The sequence below is a fragment of the Corythoichthys intestinalis genome, chromosome 18 (genome assembly GCF_030265065.1).
Source record: "Corythoichthys intestinalis isolate RoL2023-P3 chromosome 18, ASM3026506v1, whole genome shotgun sequence".
NCBI classification, from domain to species: domain Eukaryota; kingdom Metazoa; phylum Chordata; class Actinopteri; order Syngnathiformes; family Syngnathidae; genus Corythoichthys; species Corythoichthys intestinalis.
Genome location: NC_080412.1, coordinates 39772429 through 39795144, shown reverse-complemented (window position 1 = coordinate 39795144; position 22716 = coordinate 39772429). Strand labels below are relative to the sequence as shown.

The 22716-nt window shown below is 38.2% G+C and overlaps 1 protein-coding gene across 3 annotated transcripts in view; it reads right to left on the bottom strand.

The window, feature by feature from the left end:
* cadm2a (cell adhesion molecule 2a) overlaps window positions 1-22716 on the bottom strand; it is a 534075-nt gene that overhangs the window by 98417 nt on the left and 412942 nt on the right. For all 3 annotated transcript variants that reach the window (XM_057821958.1, XM_057821960.1, XM_057821959.1), the window contains one exon: window positions 17331-17468. In XM_057821958.1, the coding sequence (XP_057677941.1) occupies window positions 17331-17468 (138 nt within the window). The remainder of the gene's footprint in view (window positions 1-17330; window positions 17469-22716) is intronic.

Here is a 22716-nt window from a genome sequence, read left to right as displayed (position 1 = left end):
GCTCTGAGGATTGTAGGGATGGACTTACTTGAGAGGGTGGGGCTTATAGTTTGGTTCTTAATATGCATTATTTATTTTGTGTTTATTTTTCAGGAACAACAGTGAGCATCATGGAGTGGAAGAAGTGGGAACGCGTTTTCACTGTTGAGGCACTTTTTTCAAGCGAGCAATAAAATTGCGTGGATTAAGTTCCTGCACCATAGCTAATTTGTAGGGATGAAATTTCAATTATTCACGGAGGATTCGTCTCACAGAACAAGCAGACAACCCAAGAGCAGATGTGTGTTTGCGAGCTGAGCGTTGGGGAGATTGTCTCACCACGTCAATGTTTTGAGGTGACCTTGCTGTTCTTGGGAGGCCAGGTTTCTTTTTATTTACATCACCCGTTTCCCTGAAGTTGTTTACCCATGAAGCAATCAACTGCCGGCCAGGAACATGACCACTGGGGGGGGGGCAATATTGAAATGTCTACGGAATGCACGTTGTGTTGTGACAATTCAGCGTTCACTTGAAAAAAAATGCCTCAACAGCGAAAGCGTGTTACAACTTCGTCCACTCCATGATGCTCACCGTGGTTCCTGAAAAACAAACACAAAATAAATAACGCAAGTTAAGAACCAAACTTTAAGCCCCACCCTCTCAAATAAGTCCATCCCTACCATCCACAGAGCAACCATCGCTTCAGGGCGCCAAATCTAAATAAGCAAGTTACTCTGCCTCACCTTGTATTTTCCCTTGGTAAACCAGCTCGTTACATTACCACCAACTAATGGATTTAACAGTGAGGGAGTTTGTCAGAAAAAAAAAAAAAAAAAGCCTCAATGTTACTGAGGGGGCGCTATTGGCTTGTACTGCGGGCCACAGCTGAACCCTTGTCAAATCAACAGGAAGTTACTCGATATCAATTGAAAGTCACCCTGGATTACTTCAAAATCAATAGGAGTGACCCTAAAATGCCTCAAAATCAACAGGAATTGACCCAATATGTACAGTAAGTGAACCCACAATGCCCCCAATTCCATAGAAGAAGACCCTATATCTAAAGGAAGTCCGAGATGTCTCAAAATCAACATCAACATTGCAACCTGAAGCATACCCGTGTGGTTATGTTACTGATATACCAGCTATTATAGCAAAGCTAACATTGCAAATTCTCCAGAAATTGCATTTTTTTATTTGAAGAAGCTTTAATTAAAATATTAAACAGTATTAAAAAAGCATATTTTAGAGTGTACATTTTCATGGATGTAATTACCACTTCAAAAATAACAGGTTTTCCTTTATCCTTCAGGAGCCGATAATGTCCCATACATCTTAATTCACAGCCGTAAATGATTAAGTGAAGGATTTATCACATTTCATCCCTCGTCCTTTTTCCTCTCGACAAAACAAAATAAGCTACTAAATAAATCTGTTACAGTGATATTGATCAAATAATAAAATGAGTGCATTTCCCAAGATGATGGACCCAAGGGCATTTAAAGTGTTACTGGTAAACACACATTCACTGAAATATAACATAGTTTATATTTTGTGTTGATTAAATAATGTTTTCATTCTGTTTTAATGAAGGATTCTTGGCCATTTGATATGCAATTTGAAAATGTCTGTGTTGCTTACCCGTTTAGAAATTAATAGCCTTGATTTGTTCCAATGATTCACGTCACTTTCTCGCCTTCCTTGCCGAGTTCTTTGTCTCAGAACCTCTTTTATTGTGTGCCGGCTGTTTGTGTTAATTAATCCAAACCCAATAAGCTATACGAGTTTGTTGTGTAAGACCTTAATCAGCGCGGGAAACAAATTAAAACTCAAATCTGTTCTTTTTGATAAAAACTTGCATAAAAGGTTCAGTCGCGGAATGTACCAAAGTATTATACAGTGGAGAAAATAAGTATTTGAAGACACTGCTATTTTGCAAGTTCTCTAACTTCGAAATCATGGAGGAGTCTGAAATTTTCATCGTAGCTGCATGTCTATTGTGAGAGAGATAATCTAAAAAGAAAAATCCAGAAATCACAATGCATGATTTTTTAAACAATTTATTTGTGTGATACAACTGCAAATAAGTATTTGAAAACCTAGAATTCTGACCCTGAAGGACCTGTTAGTCCGCCTATTGAAAGTCCACCTCCACTCCAAGTATTATCTCGAATCAGATGCGCTTGTTTGAGGTCGATAGCAGCATAAAGACACCTGGAAGACTCAACCTTGTAACATTGTCAAGACCAAACAGCTGTCCAAAGACACCAGAGACAAAATTGTTAACCTCCACAAGGTTGGAAAGGGCTACGATTCACCCCCCCCCCCCCCCCCCCCCCCCCACAATGTATTCATCCAGATCTATCATTGGAAAGAGATACATAAAAGGCAAGTTTTTTTAACCGTTTTTCTCAAAGTATAATAATTAAAAAAAAAAAAAAAACTTTTATGTATATCTATCTATCTATCTATCTATCTATCTATCTATCTATCTATCTATCTATCTATCTATCTATCTATCTATCTATCTATCTATCTATCTATCTATCTATCTATCTATCTATCTATCTATCTATCTATCTATCTATCTATCTATCTATCTATATGTATACGTATACAGTCCCTGACAAAAGTTTTGTCGCTTATCCATTTTGTAGAAACAATTGCTAATAACCTGACTTTTAAGTATTCAATTGGTTTCAGATATGGCTCATATGAAAGCTAAGACCCTCCCAAATGATGTCGAATGTACAAAATATATTTGTTTCACTGAAAAAAGATTTCTCATTTAATGAAGACATAAAGGTCAAACTTTGGCAAGACAAAAGTTCTGTTGCCGACAGAAAGTAGTGTGAAAATTGAACAAACAATGTACTTCAAATACAAAAATATGTTACACAACATAAGCGAATTAAGTTGTGGTGCTGTGAGATTCAAATTTAATATTTTGTACGACTTCCATGGGCTTCGGTCATCAGGAACATCAAAGAAAGCAGTCTTGCCTGCCTCCCAGAGTTCATCAACATTCTTGGGTTTCGTTTTCTATGCTTTCTCTTTCATCCTACCCCAGACATGCTCAATGATGTTCATGTCTGGCGACTGGGCTGGCCAGTCCTGGAGGATCTTGATCTTTTTTGCCTTGAGGAACTTTGAGGTAGAGATTGAAGTATGCGATGGAGCACCATCCTGCTGCAGAATTTGTCCCTTTTTATGGTTAGGAATGTAAGAGGCAGCTAAGATTTGTTGATATTTCAGACTATTTATGTTGCCTTTCACCCTGCAGATCTCTTGCACACCCCCATACTGGATATAACCCAAGACCACGATTTTGGTAATGATGTAACCACAAAACTTCCCTGTTTTGTGAGTGAATCTCGGATCCATACGGGCTCCAGTAGGTCTCCTGTAATATTTACGGCGACTGTGGTGTAAATCAATGGAAGATTCATCTCAAAAATCCATCTTTTGCCACTTTTCCAGCGTCCATCCTTTTGACAGCCCTTGTCAAATGCCACATGTTTTTTTAGTTGTCTCCACCCTGAGAGATAATTAGTCCAATCCATTAAATAAGAGTTTTAAAAAAATGCTTGTCTTTATTAAAGCAGTAATGTGAAGTAAGGTTGGCCAACCATGTTTTTGAATAATATCAATGGCTTAACAGTTATAAGCATATTTTCGTTTTTTTTTTTTTTAAAGCAACCCTTCCAGATTCTTTGTTTAAACCCATAGCAACGCCCTTGACAACGAAAATGCTTTTCTTCGGCAATCTTCGGAAATTACGTCACATCGGGAAGTGCGAGGGAAGTCCGCCATAGAACAGTATTGTTTGTTGCATTGCTTCTCGGTAAGATGCCACGGCGGTGTGTGGCGATGTTTTGTTCTCACTCAAACGAAAAGTTGTATGAGTGGCCAAAGGATAGCAGGGCAGTTAAATGGACATCTTTCGTTCGCACGAAGCGAATTAATTTCACGCCATCATCGAGTAGTGTTCTCTGCTGCAAACACTTCGAAGATGCCTGCTTCCTTAACCGGTCTGCTTATGATCAAGGATTTGCCAAAAAGTAAGTGTGATTTTTGGATAAATGACTGATGACTTTGTCAAAGCAGAGCTGCCAACTGTTGTCGAATGAACAGTATAAGCTAGCGACGTTAGCCGAAAGTTAACTCGTGGAAATCCCTGATCATAGTTGTTGTTGCGTTCGCTAGGTTAAGCGTGTTTAAATTGTGCGTCATCTACGATCTTGTCCGAAAGGGTTAATCCACTGTCAATCGGGAAAGGGGTGTGGATGTGCATATAAGCGGGTCGGCGACGCGGTAATTCACGGTCACGTTGCCGTAAGAGACACACACCGCCGGTGAGTTTGTGCACATTTATTTGTATTTGTATTATGTATTTCCACCTTCATGCTTCAAGCATTGCATTGCATTTGTACGGTTTGGCGTTTCTATCACGGTGATCGCTTGATAGCCTTCTAGTTTGTGTTTTACTGTACGAGAGCCGCTGACAGGTGACAACAACAAGCGCGTTGCTTTTAATGTCTGGAAGCGAATCAGCGAACGCGCAGGTCACGCAGTGAATCATTGGAAATATAGTCTCGGGACAACACTGAAGTGGTGCTTTGTAATCTGTTCGCTTGTGTAAAAAAAAAAAACATTTCCTCACGCCATTAGATGCCACTTCCTCCCGAGAGTCCCGAGCTGTGTTGTACTTTTAGCTCCATGTGTTAATAAAGAAACACAGTTGTCAGCACGTCGTGTGTTCAATACATTTGTAAACAAAAAGCTCATAACATGACACTATGCACGATCCATTTAAGAGACGCTGGACTAGTAGGAGGCGAGGAGGAGATCAGCGAGAAGCAAAACTTCGCGGTCGAATGTGGCGGCAGTCCGCTATTATTTTGTTTTCTTATTGTTGCCACAATAAAGTGGAGAAAGCCATCAACGACTCATCTCCTTCTTTCCCCCCAACGCTTTTATATTATTATTTTATATGCACGAGAGCTACCGGATCTGCCAAAATGAACATGAAGTCTGATTATTATTTTTTTTTTAAATTGTCATCAGATAGACAAAAACATAAAATTATGTGCAAATGCCTGCATCTTCAAATCATGAAAATAATAACAGCCTATATCTTACCAATCTTGTAATCTCGATGGGTCTTGTATCCATTCCATGTCAGGTAGTTGTTTGCATCCTGATTAGCGTCTGGCTAATATATGTTAGGTCCAACATAAAATTTCAAACTCCTCTTCTTCCTCCAACTCTTCAAAAACTTGGATCTCCTCCCTTGCGCTTGATCTATCGCTTATATCGCTGTTTGAATCATTGTTTGAAGGGCTTTGTATGGCGGCTGTATGTATGGAGCTACCGTTGCTGTTCCCGGTGTGACGTATCTCTTCCGGGTTCGTCCCCTTTCAGGCTCGAACTTCGGAAACGCGATTATTTCGTCAAATATACAACATATAAATTATTTGTTTTCATGCTTTATTTGTTGGACAATGTTTAATTACTTTAATTGTGACCCTATTTGGCATGTTATGGAATTACTTCACATGACACATGAATATACATTTACGAAATTAGGGTGTTGGTGACAAGTAGGGCGATGTTCACTATGAGAAGTCACCTGATGGCAGGAATAAATGACAATTCTGACATATTGTTTTGGGATCTCTGGGAATAGTGACGATTATATTAGCAACACGGGCAGCAGAGCAGTCCATCACCCATTGGCATTCATTTAGTAGACAACCTATGCTAAGTGTGTACCTGTGTGTGCATGAACACAACAGACCGATGGAGCTGATAGCCCGCATGTAAAGTTTGTGTGTGTCCTAGCAGCAAATCCAATATTCCGATTTCACCCCTTTCTTTGTCCCTTCAGTCACCACCAAGTAATGATATATTTCTATCTCAGCTATACTCCAAGACCCAGGGAGACCTGCGCCAGTACTAGTGCAATGTAGTACTTGTTTACACACCAGTGAAGCAATGGGGGGGCTACATGAAATGAATATTTATTCCAAATAGGGTAGCAATGTTGGCAATCGGATGAGTATTATCATACTGCGTGACCTGAACCGTGGAGGTTATTGCTTCGTTGTGATATTTGATAGCTCTATTCCTAAGGGGGCTTGAAGGAGAAAACAGATTTGATTTCAGACCGCTCCGAGTCACATAGTTGTTCTATTGTCAAAGTTGTTAGTCAAGGGCAAAGTGCCGCTGTTGTTGCCGCACGCCGACTTTCTCCACTTATTTAGGATGCTCGTCCACCGAGAGCTCAATAATGACTGCATAACCTTTAGAAATAGTCCCAACTAGTCATTGTCCTTGAGCAGGTAGTTGTCATTATATAAGAGCTTGGTGAGCATTCTCCTGTCAATGAGGACTACATGCTTAGTGACACGGTTAAGTACGCTTTTCTAGCTTTAAAAAAAAAAAATGTTTTCATCAGTGTTGCGTGGCTCAGTCCCTGGACTACATTCATAGCATCAAGAGCCCACTGAGTGAGGTGGAGTGGATCAATGACCATTAAAGATGTAATTCCGAGATGGCTATTGCAAGCCACGCTGGCATGAATAAAAGATGCATTCGCACAGAAGCATTCATCCCCGCTTCGAAATCACAGTGCTTTACGATGACGACGTTACAGTACATTAATTGAAATCAAGATAGTGATAAAACTCGGGTTTAGTGCTTTTTTTTTTTTTAAAATAAATGAACTCCAGTGTCTTTTTTCAGCATGCATCATTTTAATTACCTGAAATGCGGATTTCTCCGAAATTGAGATGAATTACGAGGCGGGTTAATATCTAGCAGTATATCGTCGCAAACCTGAGATACAATGCAAATGTTCCCACTTAGGGCTGTTTGTTGTAGACATCAGAGAAGCGTAATTGGATACTAATGCTGTTGCTATGGTCGTAACTTTATTGCTTTTCTGTCTGTGATTTCATTATGGATCGTCTTGTTGGAAAAAGTCCAATATTTGAAATGTAATTAAATAAGATTAAAGTATTTCTTAACATTTGGATCTAAAGACCACACAAAATATAAGAAAAAAAATTGTAAATGATTCTATTATCTGAGGTCAAACTGTCACTATCTTAAAAAACTTGATTAACTGTAAAGTTGGTAATTAACATTTGAACTTTCTTGACTACTATTCAATTTAAAACACATTAGTTTACTGATTTTTACAATCTGCAGCACTGTTGGGATTCACATTACACTCATCCAACATACGTACACTTACGGACATTTCAGGATGCTCAAATTGTCCCCACCAACTTTTAAGCAGCCTTATTTGCTTTACGTATATAATGACTTCAGTTACATAGGTAATTTAGATTGTCTTCCCATATGCTGTAGGGTGGAATTGACCCTACTATTATTAACTGATTTATTTTCAATTATGTTCAGACTTACGTGTATCCCTTTTGAATGCTGCATGTGCCAGTCCATTTCTTTTTTTTACCTCAAACGCACATTTGATTGGCTGATGACATGACCCCCCAACACACACACACACACGCACTCACAACCCTGACAGATATACAACATGTCGACATCATGCTGCCTCCTCCGCCCCCTTCAAAGAGGAGAGATAGTAGAAATTTTTTTTCGGCCACCGGGAGCAGCAGCCACTGTAAGTAATGTAAAAAGACATGTTGTGGAGGTGGGGAACACACCACTAATTTTGCTACTGAAAGTCCAACTGCATCAGAGTTAGCATAACATTAAATTATGTGAATTTGCTAACCTGCAAAACTCGAGTAGAAAGCTGCTTAGAGAGAAGTGTCCTCCTCAAATTTTCCTGCTTCGAGGATTCGTTTAATTAGAGCGATGCTGTAATGGTGAGTAATTCGATTAGAAAAAAGCTTGGAATAGAATTTTGCCGCTTCAAGGATTTGTTTAATTAGAGTGGTGTTGTAATGGTTTGTTTTGAAAGGGTTTGCATTTAGTTTTATTGATTTGGGTGGACACACAACAGTGAATATGCCATAACTCGTCTAACATGGCTGAATCCAGCAGCTCCCTGTTAAGACCAACATAAGGTATGTTTTTGTCTGTGATAATATGTTTGTTTATGCATTCATTATTTTGTCTGAAAATATATTTAGCAGCTTTTGTGGGAATATGTGTTTGAATGATTTCTTAAGAGCTTTGTAAAAAATAGTTAGCATTTGATAACATTTAAGCTAGCAGATGTTTGCTTTGCAAGTTAGCTAGTTTTTCTTTTGTTCTACTTAGATACTAATTTATTTATTTTAGGGCTGCAACTAACGATTATTTTCTCAATTAATTAATCGGACGATTCAGTAACGATTAATAAAACAAATGTCACTTTTTTCAGTTACCTCCACTATTTACCTTGAAGTTGTTTTAGGCATGTTGTAAGTAACAATTAAGACAAAATGATGACTTTTTCCCTTCAAAAATAATATTTTATTACAGCTTCCTGAGTTAAGTATAGTCTACATCTTTATTGCTGATCAAATTCACTGGCAACTAATTTATTAATCAATTTTAATTGATTAGTTGTTGTGGCCTATATGCTTCGAGGAGTTGTTTAATTAAGAGTGATGTTGTAATGGTTTGTTTTGAAAGTGTTGCATTCAGTTTTATTGATTTGTGTGGATACTAGTGCTGCAACGATTAATCGATTAACTCGAGTAATTCGATGACAAAAAAGCTTCAAATAGAATTTTGCTGCTTCAAGGATTCATTTAATTAGAGTGGCGTTGTATGGTTTGTTCTGAAAGTGTTTGCATTTAGTTTCATAATTGATTTGGGTGGATAAACTCCCTTCTAGTGGCAACAGTAAATATTGATGATAAATCTAATTGATGATAAATAGTAAATATTGACCCTAACTCGTCGTAGTATAATTAGCAGTTTTTTTGTGGGAATATGTTTTTGAACAATTTCTTAAAAGCGCTGTAAAAAAAATGTATTTGATAGTATTTAAGCTAGCGGACTTTTGCTATGCAAGTTAGCCAGTTGTTGTTTTGTTGTACTTAGATATTCATTTATTTATTTTAGGGCTGCGACTAGCGATTATTTCCATAATGGATTAATAAGACGATTAATTAACGGTTAAGCGGACAAATGTCACTTTTTTCATTTACCTTTACCATTTACCTTGAAGTTGTTTTGTAAGTAACTATAAAGACAAAATCGATGTCTATTTCCTTCAAAAATTATATTTTATTACAGCTTCTTTACTTAAGTGTGGTCTACAACTTTAACGATTATCAGATTGGCTGGCCACTATTTATGAATAAATTTTAATCGATTAGTTGTTGTAGTCTATATTTGTCGAGGATTTATTTAATTAGAGTAACATATTGGTTTGTTTTTAACGTATTGCACTTTTTTATAGTGTTGCAACAATTAATCGATTAACTCGAGAAATTCGATTACGAAAAAGCTTCAAATAGAATTTTGCTGCTTCACGGATTCGTTTAATTAGAGTGGTGTTGTAATAGTTTGTTCTGAAAGGGTTTGCATTTAGTTTTATAATTGATTTGGGTGGATAAACTCCTTTCTAGTGGCGGCAGTGAATATGCCATAACTCATCTAACATGGCTGAATCCAGCTGCTCCCTGTTAAGACCAACATAAGGTATGTTTTTGTTTGTGTTAATGTGTTTGTTTATACATTCGTTTTATGGGGTGGCGTGGCTCAGTGGTAGAGTAGTTGTCCTTCAACCCAGAGGTTGTGGGTTCAGTTCTCCACCCTGATGAACTTGTCTAAGTGTCCTTGAGCAAGACACTGGACCCCACGTTGCTCCTGGTGCTGCGTCACCAGTAGGTGGATGGCGAGATAGTGTAAAGCGCTTTGAGCGCCTTGAAAGGTGGAAAAGCGCTATATAAGTATAACACCATATAGTTTAAAAGTATGTTTAGCAGTTTATGGTGGGAATATGTGTTTGATCGATTTGTTAAGAGACTCCTGAAGAAACGTTAGCATATTATAGCATTTAAGCTAGCGGACGTTTGCTATGCAAGTTAGCCAATTTGCTCTTTTGTTGTACTGAGGTCCTCATTTAAAAAAAAAAAAAAAATTTATTAATTTTTAAAAATATTTTTGAAGGCCAAGCTCAGGTTTTTAAAAAAATTTTATTTTAAAATGCATTTATTGCTCTTGTGAAGTGAAAGTGCAATTCTGAATAGTTTGAAGAAACCCTCAGGAATTTTATTTTGTATTCGCGTTTAATGCTATTTTGAAAGTATTAACACTTGTCTATTTGTTTTACATATCCTAAAATGTATTCTGCAACGGATCATATGTTTGTAAACCAATTACTCGATTGTTCAAACTAACTAATTAGTAGATTAATTGATGATCTAAATAATCAATAGCTGCGGCCCTAATTTTAAGTGGTCATCTTGCGTATATATGTTTGCAATGCAATGCTGCAGTGTTGGTGTGTGACACGGACAATCGACTGACTCTGTGTCCAAAAAATAAGACTGTGACACCTCTGGTCTCGGCCTATTAGGATCAACATTGTGGAGGTGGACAGCCTGCCAAAGTGCCGATACCCACAGGACCCACAGGTCTTTTTCCAAGACCCTTCTCTTCATGAAGACACTTCTCTGGCAGTGAATGCTTGGGGACTTGTGTCAGAGAGGACATGGTGGTATACATCTGCCAGGTGCTGATAGAACTGTCTTACTTTTAAGAGCGTTCCCTCGGCCATGGCAATGTCAGTAAAAAGCACAGTCAAGCAAATAAGACCAGTCAAGGGACATGTCACAACATCCAAAATAGTGGAGTTCATGGTGACATGCAAAATGTCAACTCATCCTCATCCAAGGATGTGTTGTGCTGCTAAGTCATGGTAAGAATAAGAAAGTACATTCATGGTTGGATATGTGTACACACTTAGAATAAAAATAGGTGATACAAAATAAACATATATGGTGATACTTTGTAACCCAGTCGTTCCATCGCTGCCATCCCTCCCACTGCAAACCGATTGAACATTTACTTGTGATGAACTCATTCCAATTCACAACAGAAATATGAAAATTGTATCCGTATAGGTCCGTATACCTTTTGGCCATTGGTTTTTCCTCCTAACTTTGGAAAACAAAAAACGGAAAATCAACCCAATTGTGTTTTTTTGTTTTTAAAAAACGAGAAATGAATCATCTCCGGTTTCCCGATTAAAAACTGGGAACTCAATAACTGAAAATGGGCCTTAATCAGTTTTTCCAATGTCAGTTCATTGAACTGGAGTTAAAAAACAAAATATGCCCAATATTTGTTTTCCACCAAGTTCGCTTTTACAATTAGCCTTGACAGGGAAGATGATGTTCTTCTTTAACAAGACGAAAAAGACCTTGCTGCAGCTGCTTAATATTAATTAATCATAATAATAATAAGAAGACTGCACCGTAACTATCATTCGAAAGTAATATCTCACTAGTTATAAAATGATAGCAGAATAAGCGAAATTGTTTACAGCAAAAACAAGCACAAATCTACCACCAAAGTTCCGCCAAAGATGGGGGGGGGGGCTGCGTGACGTCATCAGGCCAAATTAAAAACATAATATCAACAAAACCGTTTTTAGCCATTTTTAATCAAAATGGGGGGCTGGTTGACCTGAGATTGACCTATAAAATAATTGTAAATATCTTAAAAACAATAGCAGCAGAAAATAAACTTTTTTACAACACAAACTAGCACAAATGATTGACATCGTTTTTATATAAATTTGCGTCTTGATGGGGGGCCAACTTCACGGAGGTTATGACTTATGACCTTATATTGTTTTTCTCCAGCAGGGACAAGAACGAAAAGTGCTATTTGGTATGTGGCAAAATTGACTTTTCCATGTGGTATTTTTTTTGGTATGCGGCAAAGTGGATTTTGGCATGAGGCATTTTTTTTGGGCATGTGGCGTTTTTTGTATGTGGCCAAATTGATTTTGCCATGTGTCAATTTTTTGGTATGTGGCACAATGGATTTTTGGCATGTGGTATTTTTTTGGTATGTGGCAAAATGTATTTTTCCATGTGGCATTTTTGTGTATGTGGCAAAATGGATTTTGGCATGAGGCATTTTTTTGGCATGTGGCATTTTTTTATATGTGGCAAAATTGATTTGCCATGTGGCATTTTTTGGGGTATGTGCCAAAATTAATTTTGTCATGTGGCATTTTTTGGATTGTGGCAAAAATGATTTTGCTCTGTGGCATTTTTTGGGTATGTCACATTTTTTTGGCATGTGACTTTTTTTTTTTTTTGGTATGTGCCAAATATATTTTGCCATAAGGCATTTGTTTGGTATGTGGCAATATTGATTTTGCCATGTGGCATTTTTGGGGTATGTGAAAAAATGGATTTTGGCATGTAGCATTTTTTGGGGGGTTTGTGGCAAAATTGATTTTTCCATGTGGGATTTTTGTGTATGTGGCAAAATGGATTTTGGCATGTAGCATTTTTTTGGTATGTGGCAAAATTCATTTTGCCATGTGGCATTTTTTTGGTATGTGGCAGAATTGATTTTGTCATGTGGCATTTTTTTGGGTATGTGGCAAAATGGATTTTAGCATGACTTTTTTTTTTTTTTTTTTTTTTTTTTTGGTATGTGGCATTTTTTTGGGGTAATTGGCATTTTTGCAGGCCATGCACGTCCATGCCATTGACGGCTATGCACGTCCAAATTTTCCATTCATTTTAAATGGTGCCAGTTGATTGTCAATGTGCTGTAATGTATGTCAAAAATCACAACCACACTGTTTTTCTGTCATTTAAATTAAAGGAAAATTTGGACGTACATAGCCTTCAATAGCATAGCCTTACTTGGGTGTCAGTTGAATGTCAATGCGCTATAATGGTAAGTGTACGCTCAAAAATCACAGTTTTTAAAAAATGAATTCATTTAAAATGAATGGAAAATTTGGACTTTCATAGTCAATGGTGTGGACGTGCATGGCCTGCAAAAATGCCATATACCAAAACAAAACAAAAAAAAAGCCACATATCAAAATCCATTTTGCCACATACCAAAAAAATGCCACATGCCCGCCAAAAAAAAGCCAAATGAAAAATACATTTTGCCACATACCAAAAAAATACCACATGCCAAAAGCCATTTTGCCGCATACACAAAAAAAAAAAAATGCCAAAAGCCATTTAACCACATACTAAATACCACTTTTCGTTCTCGTTGTCTCTCAAATATTGGCTGAATTCCCTAAATTTAAAGCTTAATTTAAACTTTACAATGTAATGCCTTTAATAAAAGCAATAAAGGTAATGCCTTTAATAAAGGCATTACATTTAAGAAGCTGCATTGTAAGTAAAAAGTGGAGTCAATGTGATCTCCCGAGCACACGTCATTAAATGGGAATATGCAGCAATGTTTGCTTAAAGCTGTGCGGAAAACAAGCATTGATTTGATCCTATCTGCCAGCTTATCTGGACCCCAGGAAGCCCCGTTGCCAGATAGCAGGCTGAGCTGTCGCAGCTTAAACTCGGCGCAATGGCAGACACCCAACGCGGGTTGAAACATCACCCCGATCGAAATTCTTGACGAGTCCAATAGCGGAGGCTGACAGCAATCTTCTAATCTGACGTTTGTATAAAGTCTCAAGGTGCTTTCTGTTGGGGGCCGCAATTTCTTTTACCAGGAGGAAAAACAGCTACATGATAGTGATGCTCTTGTTTTTGTTCTTTTAATGAAAACTGTCGCCTGTTTTGAAAGCTTTGAAAAGTGTTTTGGTGGGGCTTGCGAGACAGCGCGCAACGCACTCGCCGCCGCTTGTCACAGGGTAGGATGTAATAATACAACATACTTGGAGGAATACAGAGGATAAAAGATGCTCGCACACATCATTACTGGAATAGATAATAGCTTTCTGACCTTCATTGAGACACACTAAGAGCATTTTAGAGAGTGTCGCTGCATTTGTTAACCTTTATGGTAATTTCAGAGAAAATGATGTTCTGGATGTGTTTCCATTTGTTTGATTGGGAGCTCTTCTCTCTTAAGTGGACCACTGGGATATGTAATAATCACCATTGGAGACGAAGAACTATAAAAGTTTCCTCAGATAATGGCTGTCTCTCTGATATAACCGATGGTCACCGAAGTATCGACCGCTGTAGAGAGACTTAATTGATACTTCACTTCTCCTGCCAAGGAAACTAAAAAGAAAAGAGTGAAAAAATTATCTGTTGCTAAGCAAAACAGCAGCTTGCAATTATGTGAATCAAAGATGGTGGCTTTGAGTTGGATGCCTGTTACACGAGCCCTGCTATTATTTGTGATTTCCTACCCTAGGGTTGCTATTAACTAAGAGTGTAATGGCATCACGGCTCAGTGCATATAGTCAGACGACAAGTATGTTGGAGTGACCAAAAAAACAAAAAACAAAACAAAACAAAAAAAAACCACCAAAAAAAGTAAATTATAAAAATTTATGTTGGAGTTAGTCCTCCTCTACTCCAGGGGGCGGTAAAGGTAATGCGTCTAAACCAACAACCAACATTACGGCAAAAGGAAGTCAATAAGAAAGTTATCACGAATGAACAGCGTGGGAACTATCAAATGCAGTACAGCGGTACCTTGACTTACGATTTTATTAGTGCTGCAACGATTAATTCGAGTAATTCCATTAGAAAAAAAGCTTTGAATCAAATTTTGATGCCTCGGGGAGTCGTTTAATTCGAGTGGCGTTGTAATGGTTTGTTTTGAAAGGGTTTGCATTTAGTTTTATTGTTTTGGCTGGATACACTGCTCTCTAGTGGGAACAGTGAATATGCCATAACTCGTCTAACATGGCTGAATCCAGCGACTCCCTGTTAAGACCAACATGTTTAAGGCATGTTTTTCCATTCATCCATCATCGTCTGTTTGCTCCGGGGTTGGGTCGTGGGGGAAGCAGCTTTAACAGGGAAGGGCAGACTTCCCTCTCCCAGCCACTTCAACCAGCTCCTCCGGCGGGATCCCCAAGGCGTTTCCAGGCCAGCCGAGAGACATAGTGCGAGAGACATAGCGAATGACCTACTAAGAGCTGGGACCACAGTAACAAAGGCTACTATCAGTAACACAATGCGCCGCCAGGGACTCAAATCCTGCACTGCCAGACGTGTCCCCCTGCTGAAGAAAGTACACGTCCAGGCGTGTCTGCGGTTTGCTAGAGAGCATTTGGATGATTTAGAAGAGGATTGGGAGAATGTATTATGGTCAGATGAAACCAAAATAGAACTTTTTGGTAGAAACACAGGTTCTTGTGTTTGGAGGAGAAAGAATACTGAATTGCATCGCATCCAAAGAACACCATACCCACTGTGAAGCATGGGGGTGGAAACATCATGCTTTGGGGCTGTTTTTCTGCAAAGGGACCAGGACGACTGATCTGTGTAAAGGAAAGAATGAATGGGGCCAAGTATCGAGAGATTTTGAGTGAAAATCTCCTTCCATCCGCAAGGGCATTGAAGATGAGACGTGGCTGGGTCTTTCAGCATGACAATCATCCCAAACACACAGCCAGGGCAACAAAGGAGTGGCTTCGTAAGAAGCAATTCAAGGTCCTGGAGTGGCTTAGCCAGTCTCCAGATCTCAACCCCATAGAAAATCTGTGGAGGGAGTTGAAAGTCCGTGTTGCCCAACGACAGCCCCAAAACAACACTGTTCTAGAGGAGATCTGCATGGAGGAATGGGCCAAAATACCAGCAATGGTGTGTGAAAAGCTTGTGAAGTTACAGTAAATGTTTGGCCTCCGTTATTGCCAACAAAGGGTACATATCAAAGTGTTGAGATGAACTTTTGGTATTGACCAAATACTTATTTTCCACCATAATTTGCAAATAAATTGTGGTTGACTAAATACTTATTTGCCCCACTGTATGTGTTTGAACAATTTGTTAAGAGCTTTTCTAAAAAAAAAAGTTAGCATTTGACAGCATTTTTGCCAGCGGACTTTTGCTATGCAAGGTAGCCAATTGTTCTTTTGTTTGACTTTTTTATACCGTTTGAGCCTTAGCTCAGTTATTTTAGTTTTTTAATGAAAGTGTAATTCTGCATATTTTGAAGAAACACTCAAGAATTTTATTTTGTATTCGGATTTAATTCTCTTTTGAAAGTGCAATATTACTACAAAAAAACAAAAGAAGATGCTTGGGAGAGAAAGCTTTAAGATGTGTAAATGTATCTAGACTAGCTAATTAAATGGAAATGTGTAATGACATTCGCTTGAAGCCAACATTGATCTGATGCAATCTTCTTGCTTATCTGAACCCCGCTAAGCTGAAGCTGGAAGGGGACGAAACAGTGTAGTTGCAGACAGCGAGACAAAGATCTCCTGTGGCAACCGACAATAAACGGATTCATGGTATAGTCGAAAAGGTGGAGTGTTTTGACAGTGGAAAAACGGGACAAAGTCTCTCGAGGGTCGACATGGCCACAGTCTATGCTTGACTCTGATAAGAAGTGACATCTCATTCCGTCACTGAACACTGCAGCCAATGTCTGGTTAAGTGAGATTTTGATCAAGACTTGAAACAATAGTTTTTATTTAACTAAATAATTGCATTTCCAAAATATGCCAGGGATGTTTTAAGACATTCATTTTTAAAGATAAAGGCCTTGATTTTGAAAACTCAAACTGAAAACTTTTTAATGCTATATAGACACCAAGCCAGTCCTGTTTTCATAATATGAGACGAAATAATCGATTGATCTTGATGTATTTCGTAATTTTCTCAAAAAACAAAATACTTAGATGTAGGGCTGCAGCTATCGATTATTTTAGTAGTCGATTAATCGATTAACTATTTAGTTCGAATAGTCGAGTAATCGGATAAGGAACATAAAAAATTAAAATACTTGAGCTGAGACTCAAATAGTATAAAAATGAGGATCTATGTACAACAAAAGAACAGTTGGCTAACTTACATAGCAAAAGTCAGCGAGCTTGAGTGCTATGAAATGCTAACTTTTTTTTTTTTTTTTTACAGTGCTCTTAACAAATGGTTCAGACACATGGCTAAATGTACCAATTAACTAAATTACGAGTGCATTAAAAAAATTAGCTCAAACAAAAACTTAGCTTATGTTGGTCTTAACAGGGAGCAGATGGATTCAGCCATGTGAAATGAGGTAAACTAGAGGGCTGTGTATCCACCCAAATCAAAAATGCAACCTAAATGCAAACACTTTCAAAACAAACCATTACAACGCCACTTTAATTAAACGAATACTCGAAGCAGCCAAATTTAATTCGAGTCTTTTTTTCTAATCGAATACTCGAGTTAATCGATTAATCGTTGCAGCACTACTTAGATGGATTCAGCTACAACGAGAGTAACGATGTGACCTACCTTTGACCTCTTTTTCATTCCGGAACCAGCGTAAGTCTGCAGCAGGTTTGCTGCCGTGAGTCAGGCAGGTCAAAGTGATGTGGTCACCCTCCACAGCAGGTTTCATCAGGCCCTCGATCTTGGGTTTTCCCGGCACGCCTGAAGGATGGAGAGGAAGTAAGAAAAAAACAGTCATTACAAAAAAATCCCGCCCCTAGATACCGAAAGTCTGGTTTATTTTACATAAATGCAGTTTGAGAGCACCGCTGAATGGGAAAAGAGGTCATGCGTGATTATATCTTTCTGTAAAGCACAGTGTAATGGCACAATGAAGTACCTTGTGCTCGAAAATATACGTCTAAGAAATTGCTAGAAGTGAAAACAGTACAACGTGGAGTACAATGTGACTAGGCATGTGCCGGTGTGAGATTCTGACGATATGATAACCTTAAGTCAAAATATCATGGCATGACAGTATTCCAGTTACAGCTCTAAAATGTTTTACTTTAAGCTTTCTGGGGTAAAAAAAAAAAAAAAAAAAAAAAAAAAAAAACTTTTTTCCATTAAACAGGATTTTTACTTTTCAAAACATATTAGCAAATTGGAACATAAGTATAATGTTAAAATAAATGAAAAAAAAAAACTGAAATATTCTAAATAAAATTAAAATAAATGCAGTCCTTTGGGTGAGCCTAAATCCACAGCCACAGCTCAACATTATTACCATTAGAACAAAAATAATTGAAATATTTTCCATAAAAAGCACATGAGTATGACTCGTATCATGTTTAATTTAAAGAAACAGCGAGAACAAAATGTGGAATTTGGCATGTGGCAAAATTGATTTTGCCATGTGGCATTTTTTTTTTTTTTTTTTTGGCGTGTGGCATTTTTTGGGGCATGTGGCCTGTTTTTTGGCATGTGGCATTTTTTTGGGCATGTGGCAAAATGGATTTTGGCATGTGGCTTTTTTTGGGCATGTGGCAAAATTGATTTTGGCATGTGGCCTTTTTATTTTGGCATTTGGCAAAATTAATTTTAGCATGTGGCATTTGATTTGTGATATGTGGCATTTTTTTGGCATGGAGCAACATTGATTTTGCCATGTGGCCTTTTTATTTTGGCATGTGGCAAAATTGATTTTAGCATGTGGCATTTTTTTGGGGGGGCATGTGGCCTTTTTATTTTGGCGTTTGGCAAAATTTATTTTAGCATGTGGCATTTGATTTTTGGCATGTGGCATTTTTTTGGCATGGAGCAACATTGATTTTGCCATGTGGCCTTTTTATTTTGGCATGTGGCAAAATTGATTTTAGCATGTGGCATTTTTTTGGGGGCATGTGGCCTTTTTGTTTTGGCGTTTGGTAAAATTTATTTTAGCATGTGGCATTTGATTTTTGGCATATGGCATTTTTTTGGCATGGAGCAACATTGATTTTGCCATGTGGCCTTTTTTATTTTGGCATGTGGCAAATTGATGTTAGCATGTAGCATTTTTTGCCATGGGGCAATATTGATTTTGCCATGTGGCATTTTTTTGGCATGTGGCATTTTTATTTGGTATGTGGCAAAAAGGATTTTGGCATGTGGCATTTTTTTTGGGCAAGTGGCATGTTTTTTTGGCACGTGACATTTTTGGGGGGAATGTGGCAAAATTGATTTTGGCATGTGGCCTTTTTATTTTGGCATGTGGCATTTTTTTGGAAAGTGGCAAAATGGATTTTGGTCAGTGGCATTTTTTTTTTTTTTATATGTGGCAAAATGGATTTTGGTATATGGCATTTTTGCAGGCCATGCACGTCTATGCCATTGATGGCTATACGCATCCAAATTTTCCATTCATTTTAAATAGCAGAAAAACATGTGTGGCTGTTATTTTTGACCATACGCTTACCATTACGGCGCATTAACATTCAACTGGCACCTACAGTGCCTTGCAAAAGTATTCGGCCCCCTTGAACCTTGCAACCTTTCGCCACATTTCAGGCTTCAAACATAAAGATATAAAATTTTAATTTTTTGTCAAGAATCAACAACAAGTGGGACACAATCGTGAAGTGGAACAAAATTTATTGGATAATTTAAACTTTTTTAACAAATAAAAAACTGAAAAAAGGGCCTGCAATATTATTCGGCCCCCTTGCGTTAATACTTTGTAGCGCCACCTTTTGCTCCAATTACAGCTGCAAGTCGCTTGGGGTATGTTTCTATCAGTTTTGCACATCGAGAGACTGACATTCTTGCCCATTCTTCCTTGCAAAACAGCTCGAGCTCAGTGAGGTTGGATGGAGAGTGTTTGTGAACAGCAGTCTTCAGCTCTTTCCACAGATTCTCGATTGGATTCAGGTCTGGACTTTGACTTGGCCATTCTAACACCTGGATACGTTTATTTTTGAACCATTCCATTGTAGATTTGGCTTTATGTTTTGGATCATTGTCCTGTTGGAAGATAAATCTCCGTCCCAGTCTCAGGTCTTGTGCAGATACCAACAGGTTTTCTTCCAGAATGTTCCTGTATTTGGCTGCATCCATCTTCCCGTCAATTTTAACCATCTTCCCTGTCCCTGCTGAAGAAAAGCAGGCCCAAACCATGATGCTGCCACCACCATGTTTGACAGTGGGGATGGTGTGTTCAGGGTGATGAGCTGTGTTGCTTTTACGCCAAACATATCGTTTTGCATTGTGGCCAAAAAGTTCAATTTTGGTTTCATCTGACCAGAGCACCTTCTTCCACATGTTTGGTGTGTCTCCCAGGTGGCTTGTGGCAAACTTTAAACGAGACTTTTTATGGATATCTTTGAGAAATGGCTTTCTTCCTGCCACTCTTCCATAAAGGCCAGATTTGTGCAGTGTACGACTGATTGTTGTCCTATGGACAGACTCTCCCACCTCAGCTGTAGATCTCTGCATTTCATCCAGAGTGATCATGGGCCTCTTGGCTGCATCTCTGATCAGTTTTCTCCTTGTTTGAGAAGAAAGTTTGGAAGGACGGCCCGGTCTTGGTAGATTTGTAGTGGTCTGATGCTCCTTCCATCTCAATATGATGGCTTGCACAGTGCTCCTTGAGATGTTTAAAGCTTGGGAAATCTTTTTGTATCCAAATCCGGCTTTAAACTTCTCCACAACAGTATCTCGGACCTGCCTGGTGTGTTCCTTGGTTTTCATAATGCTCTCTGCACTTTAAACAGAACCCTGAGACTATCACAGAGCAGGTGCATTTATACGGAGACTTGATTACACACAGGTGGATTCTATTTATCATCATCGGTCATTTAGGACAACATTGGATCATTCAGAAATCCTCACTGAACTTCTGGAGTGAGTTTGCTGCACTGAAAGTAAAGGGGCCGAATAATATTGCACGCCCCACTTTTCAGTTTTTTATTTGTTAAAAAAGTTTAAATTATCCAATAAATGTTGTTCCACTTCACGATTGTGTCCCACTTGTTGTTGATTCTTGACAAAAAAATTAAATTTCATATTTTTATGTTTGAAGCCTGAAATGTGGCGAAAGGTTGCAAGATTCAAGGGGGCCGAATACTTTTGCAAGGCACTGTATGTCAGGCTATGCTAAGCTAATACCATAGGGACGGTATGACGGAATTTTTTTGCGGTTTTGAAACCGTGACATTTTCATACTACGATATACCTTAAAACCTGAAATCGGAACATGTCTAAACGTGACATATTGAGGTAACATATTTTGGTGTTTTAATTGTCATTCTATCCCAAAGAGCAGGCAGAATATACAGTATGCATGGCTGTGAGTATTGTTGTAGGCTCTGTTTGTATGTGTTGCTGCTCCACATGTATTCCATGAAAAGTTATTCAGTGTTCATGGCACTTGGATGTGTCAGTCCTGAGAGTGACAACAAGCTTGAAACAACAGACTGCGCCTATTTTGAGAAAGGTGCGAGTAAGCCAGGTTTAGTTGAAGTTTTTCATGTCAACCAATTAATACATACAGTATATACTATATATAGACTGATTATCGGCCTCAAAATTTGAAGTATATCGGTATCGGCCTTAAAAAGCATTAAATTTGACTTTTAAAACGATGCAAGAACCCTGAAAACATTGTGACAAAATTTGCCAGTAATCCAGAGATACATCGATTGTCGAGCGCATCCATAAAATAGGAATTTATAAATTCATAATTTAGTTCAGGTTCTGTATAGATTAACAGATGGAAAAAATGTGATACACACCTGTTGTTACTATTACAGAATTACTTTTCTTTCAAAGATAGTTTTAGAATTGTATTTCATACTTATATATGTAATTATATTTTCAATACATGAGCTCACAGGTGCACATTTTCATTTTTCATACAAATAATTTCAACCCTGCCATGCATTTCTTCCTGCAGTCGCAGCAATGACTGCTTCGAGTACCTCTTTCTTTGTCAGTGAGCAATAAAGTCAGCCTCGAGCAAAGAGACTGAAAGCTCTGTCAGTCAGTGACAGGGACTCAGTCTGGCCTTGTCTGTCTCATTGGCCCATCTATAGGCTTCTTAATGGTCCTTGAGAGTTGCTCTTTAGTTTTTTCTGCAGTTTACTTCTACTGTCACTATACAGCTCATCCCCCAAAATCAACTGCACCTGTGTTGCTAGTTTGGAATAGAAAAAATCTGTGTTCTAAACTAAACCACTATTCACGAAATAGAATAGAATAGAATAGAATAGAATAGAATAGAATAGAATAGAATAGAATAGAATAGAATAGAATAGAGGTAGTCCCCGGGTTACGAATTGAGTTCCGTTCCAAAGCTGGCGACGTAAACCGAATTTCCGCGTAAGTGAGAATTAACACTTTAAGTACCCCAAAATAACAATCCAAAAGCATTGTATTTTGTTGAATGATGGAGGATACACTGCCCTCTGGTGGCAGCTTTGGGTCTGGCTGGACTGTCACCTTATGACTCAGAAGAAGAGTCTCGTCTGACATGGGTACAGCTGCGCTCTGGCCCACATAAGGCTGTAAGTTGTTTCTGCTAATATATGTTTGTGTATGCATTTGTAATTAAGTTTACAGCTACAGTTTTTGGAGTTATGTCTGAGTGCTTTGCTATGAGAAATTGTAAATATGTTAGCATTTGTAGCATTTAAGATAGCGGACTTTTGTTGGGCAAATTAGGCTAATTTTATCTACTAAATTTAGATATTGATCAGGCTGGATGGACGTTTGAACACCAGTTGTTTTGTGTCAAGTGGTTTATTGTTAAAATGCGTGTCGTTAACATAAGTGTGCATATGTGTGTTCCAGCTTACAAACTGTCAAAAGGGAAGGAAGTAAAAAGCTTCAAAAAGCACAATTGCCTTGCTTGATAAAGCAAAAAGTAAGATACTGTGAGGTACAAAAAGGTACTGTTTACGCGACTAAAAACAACCAAAAAAAACAACTGGAG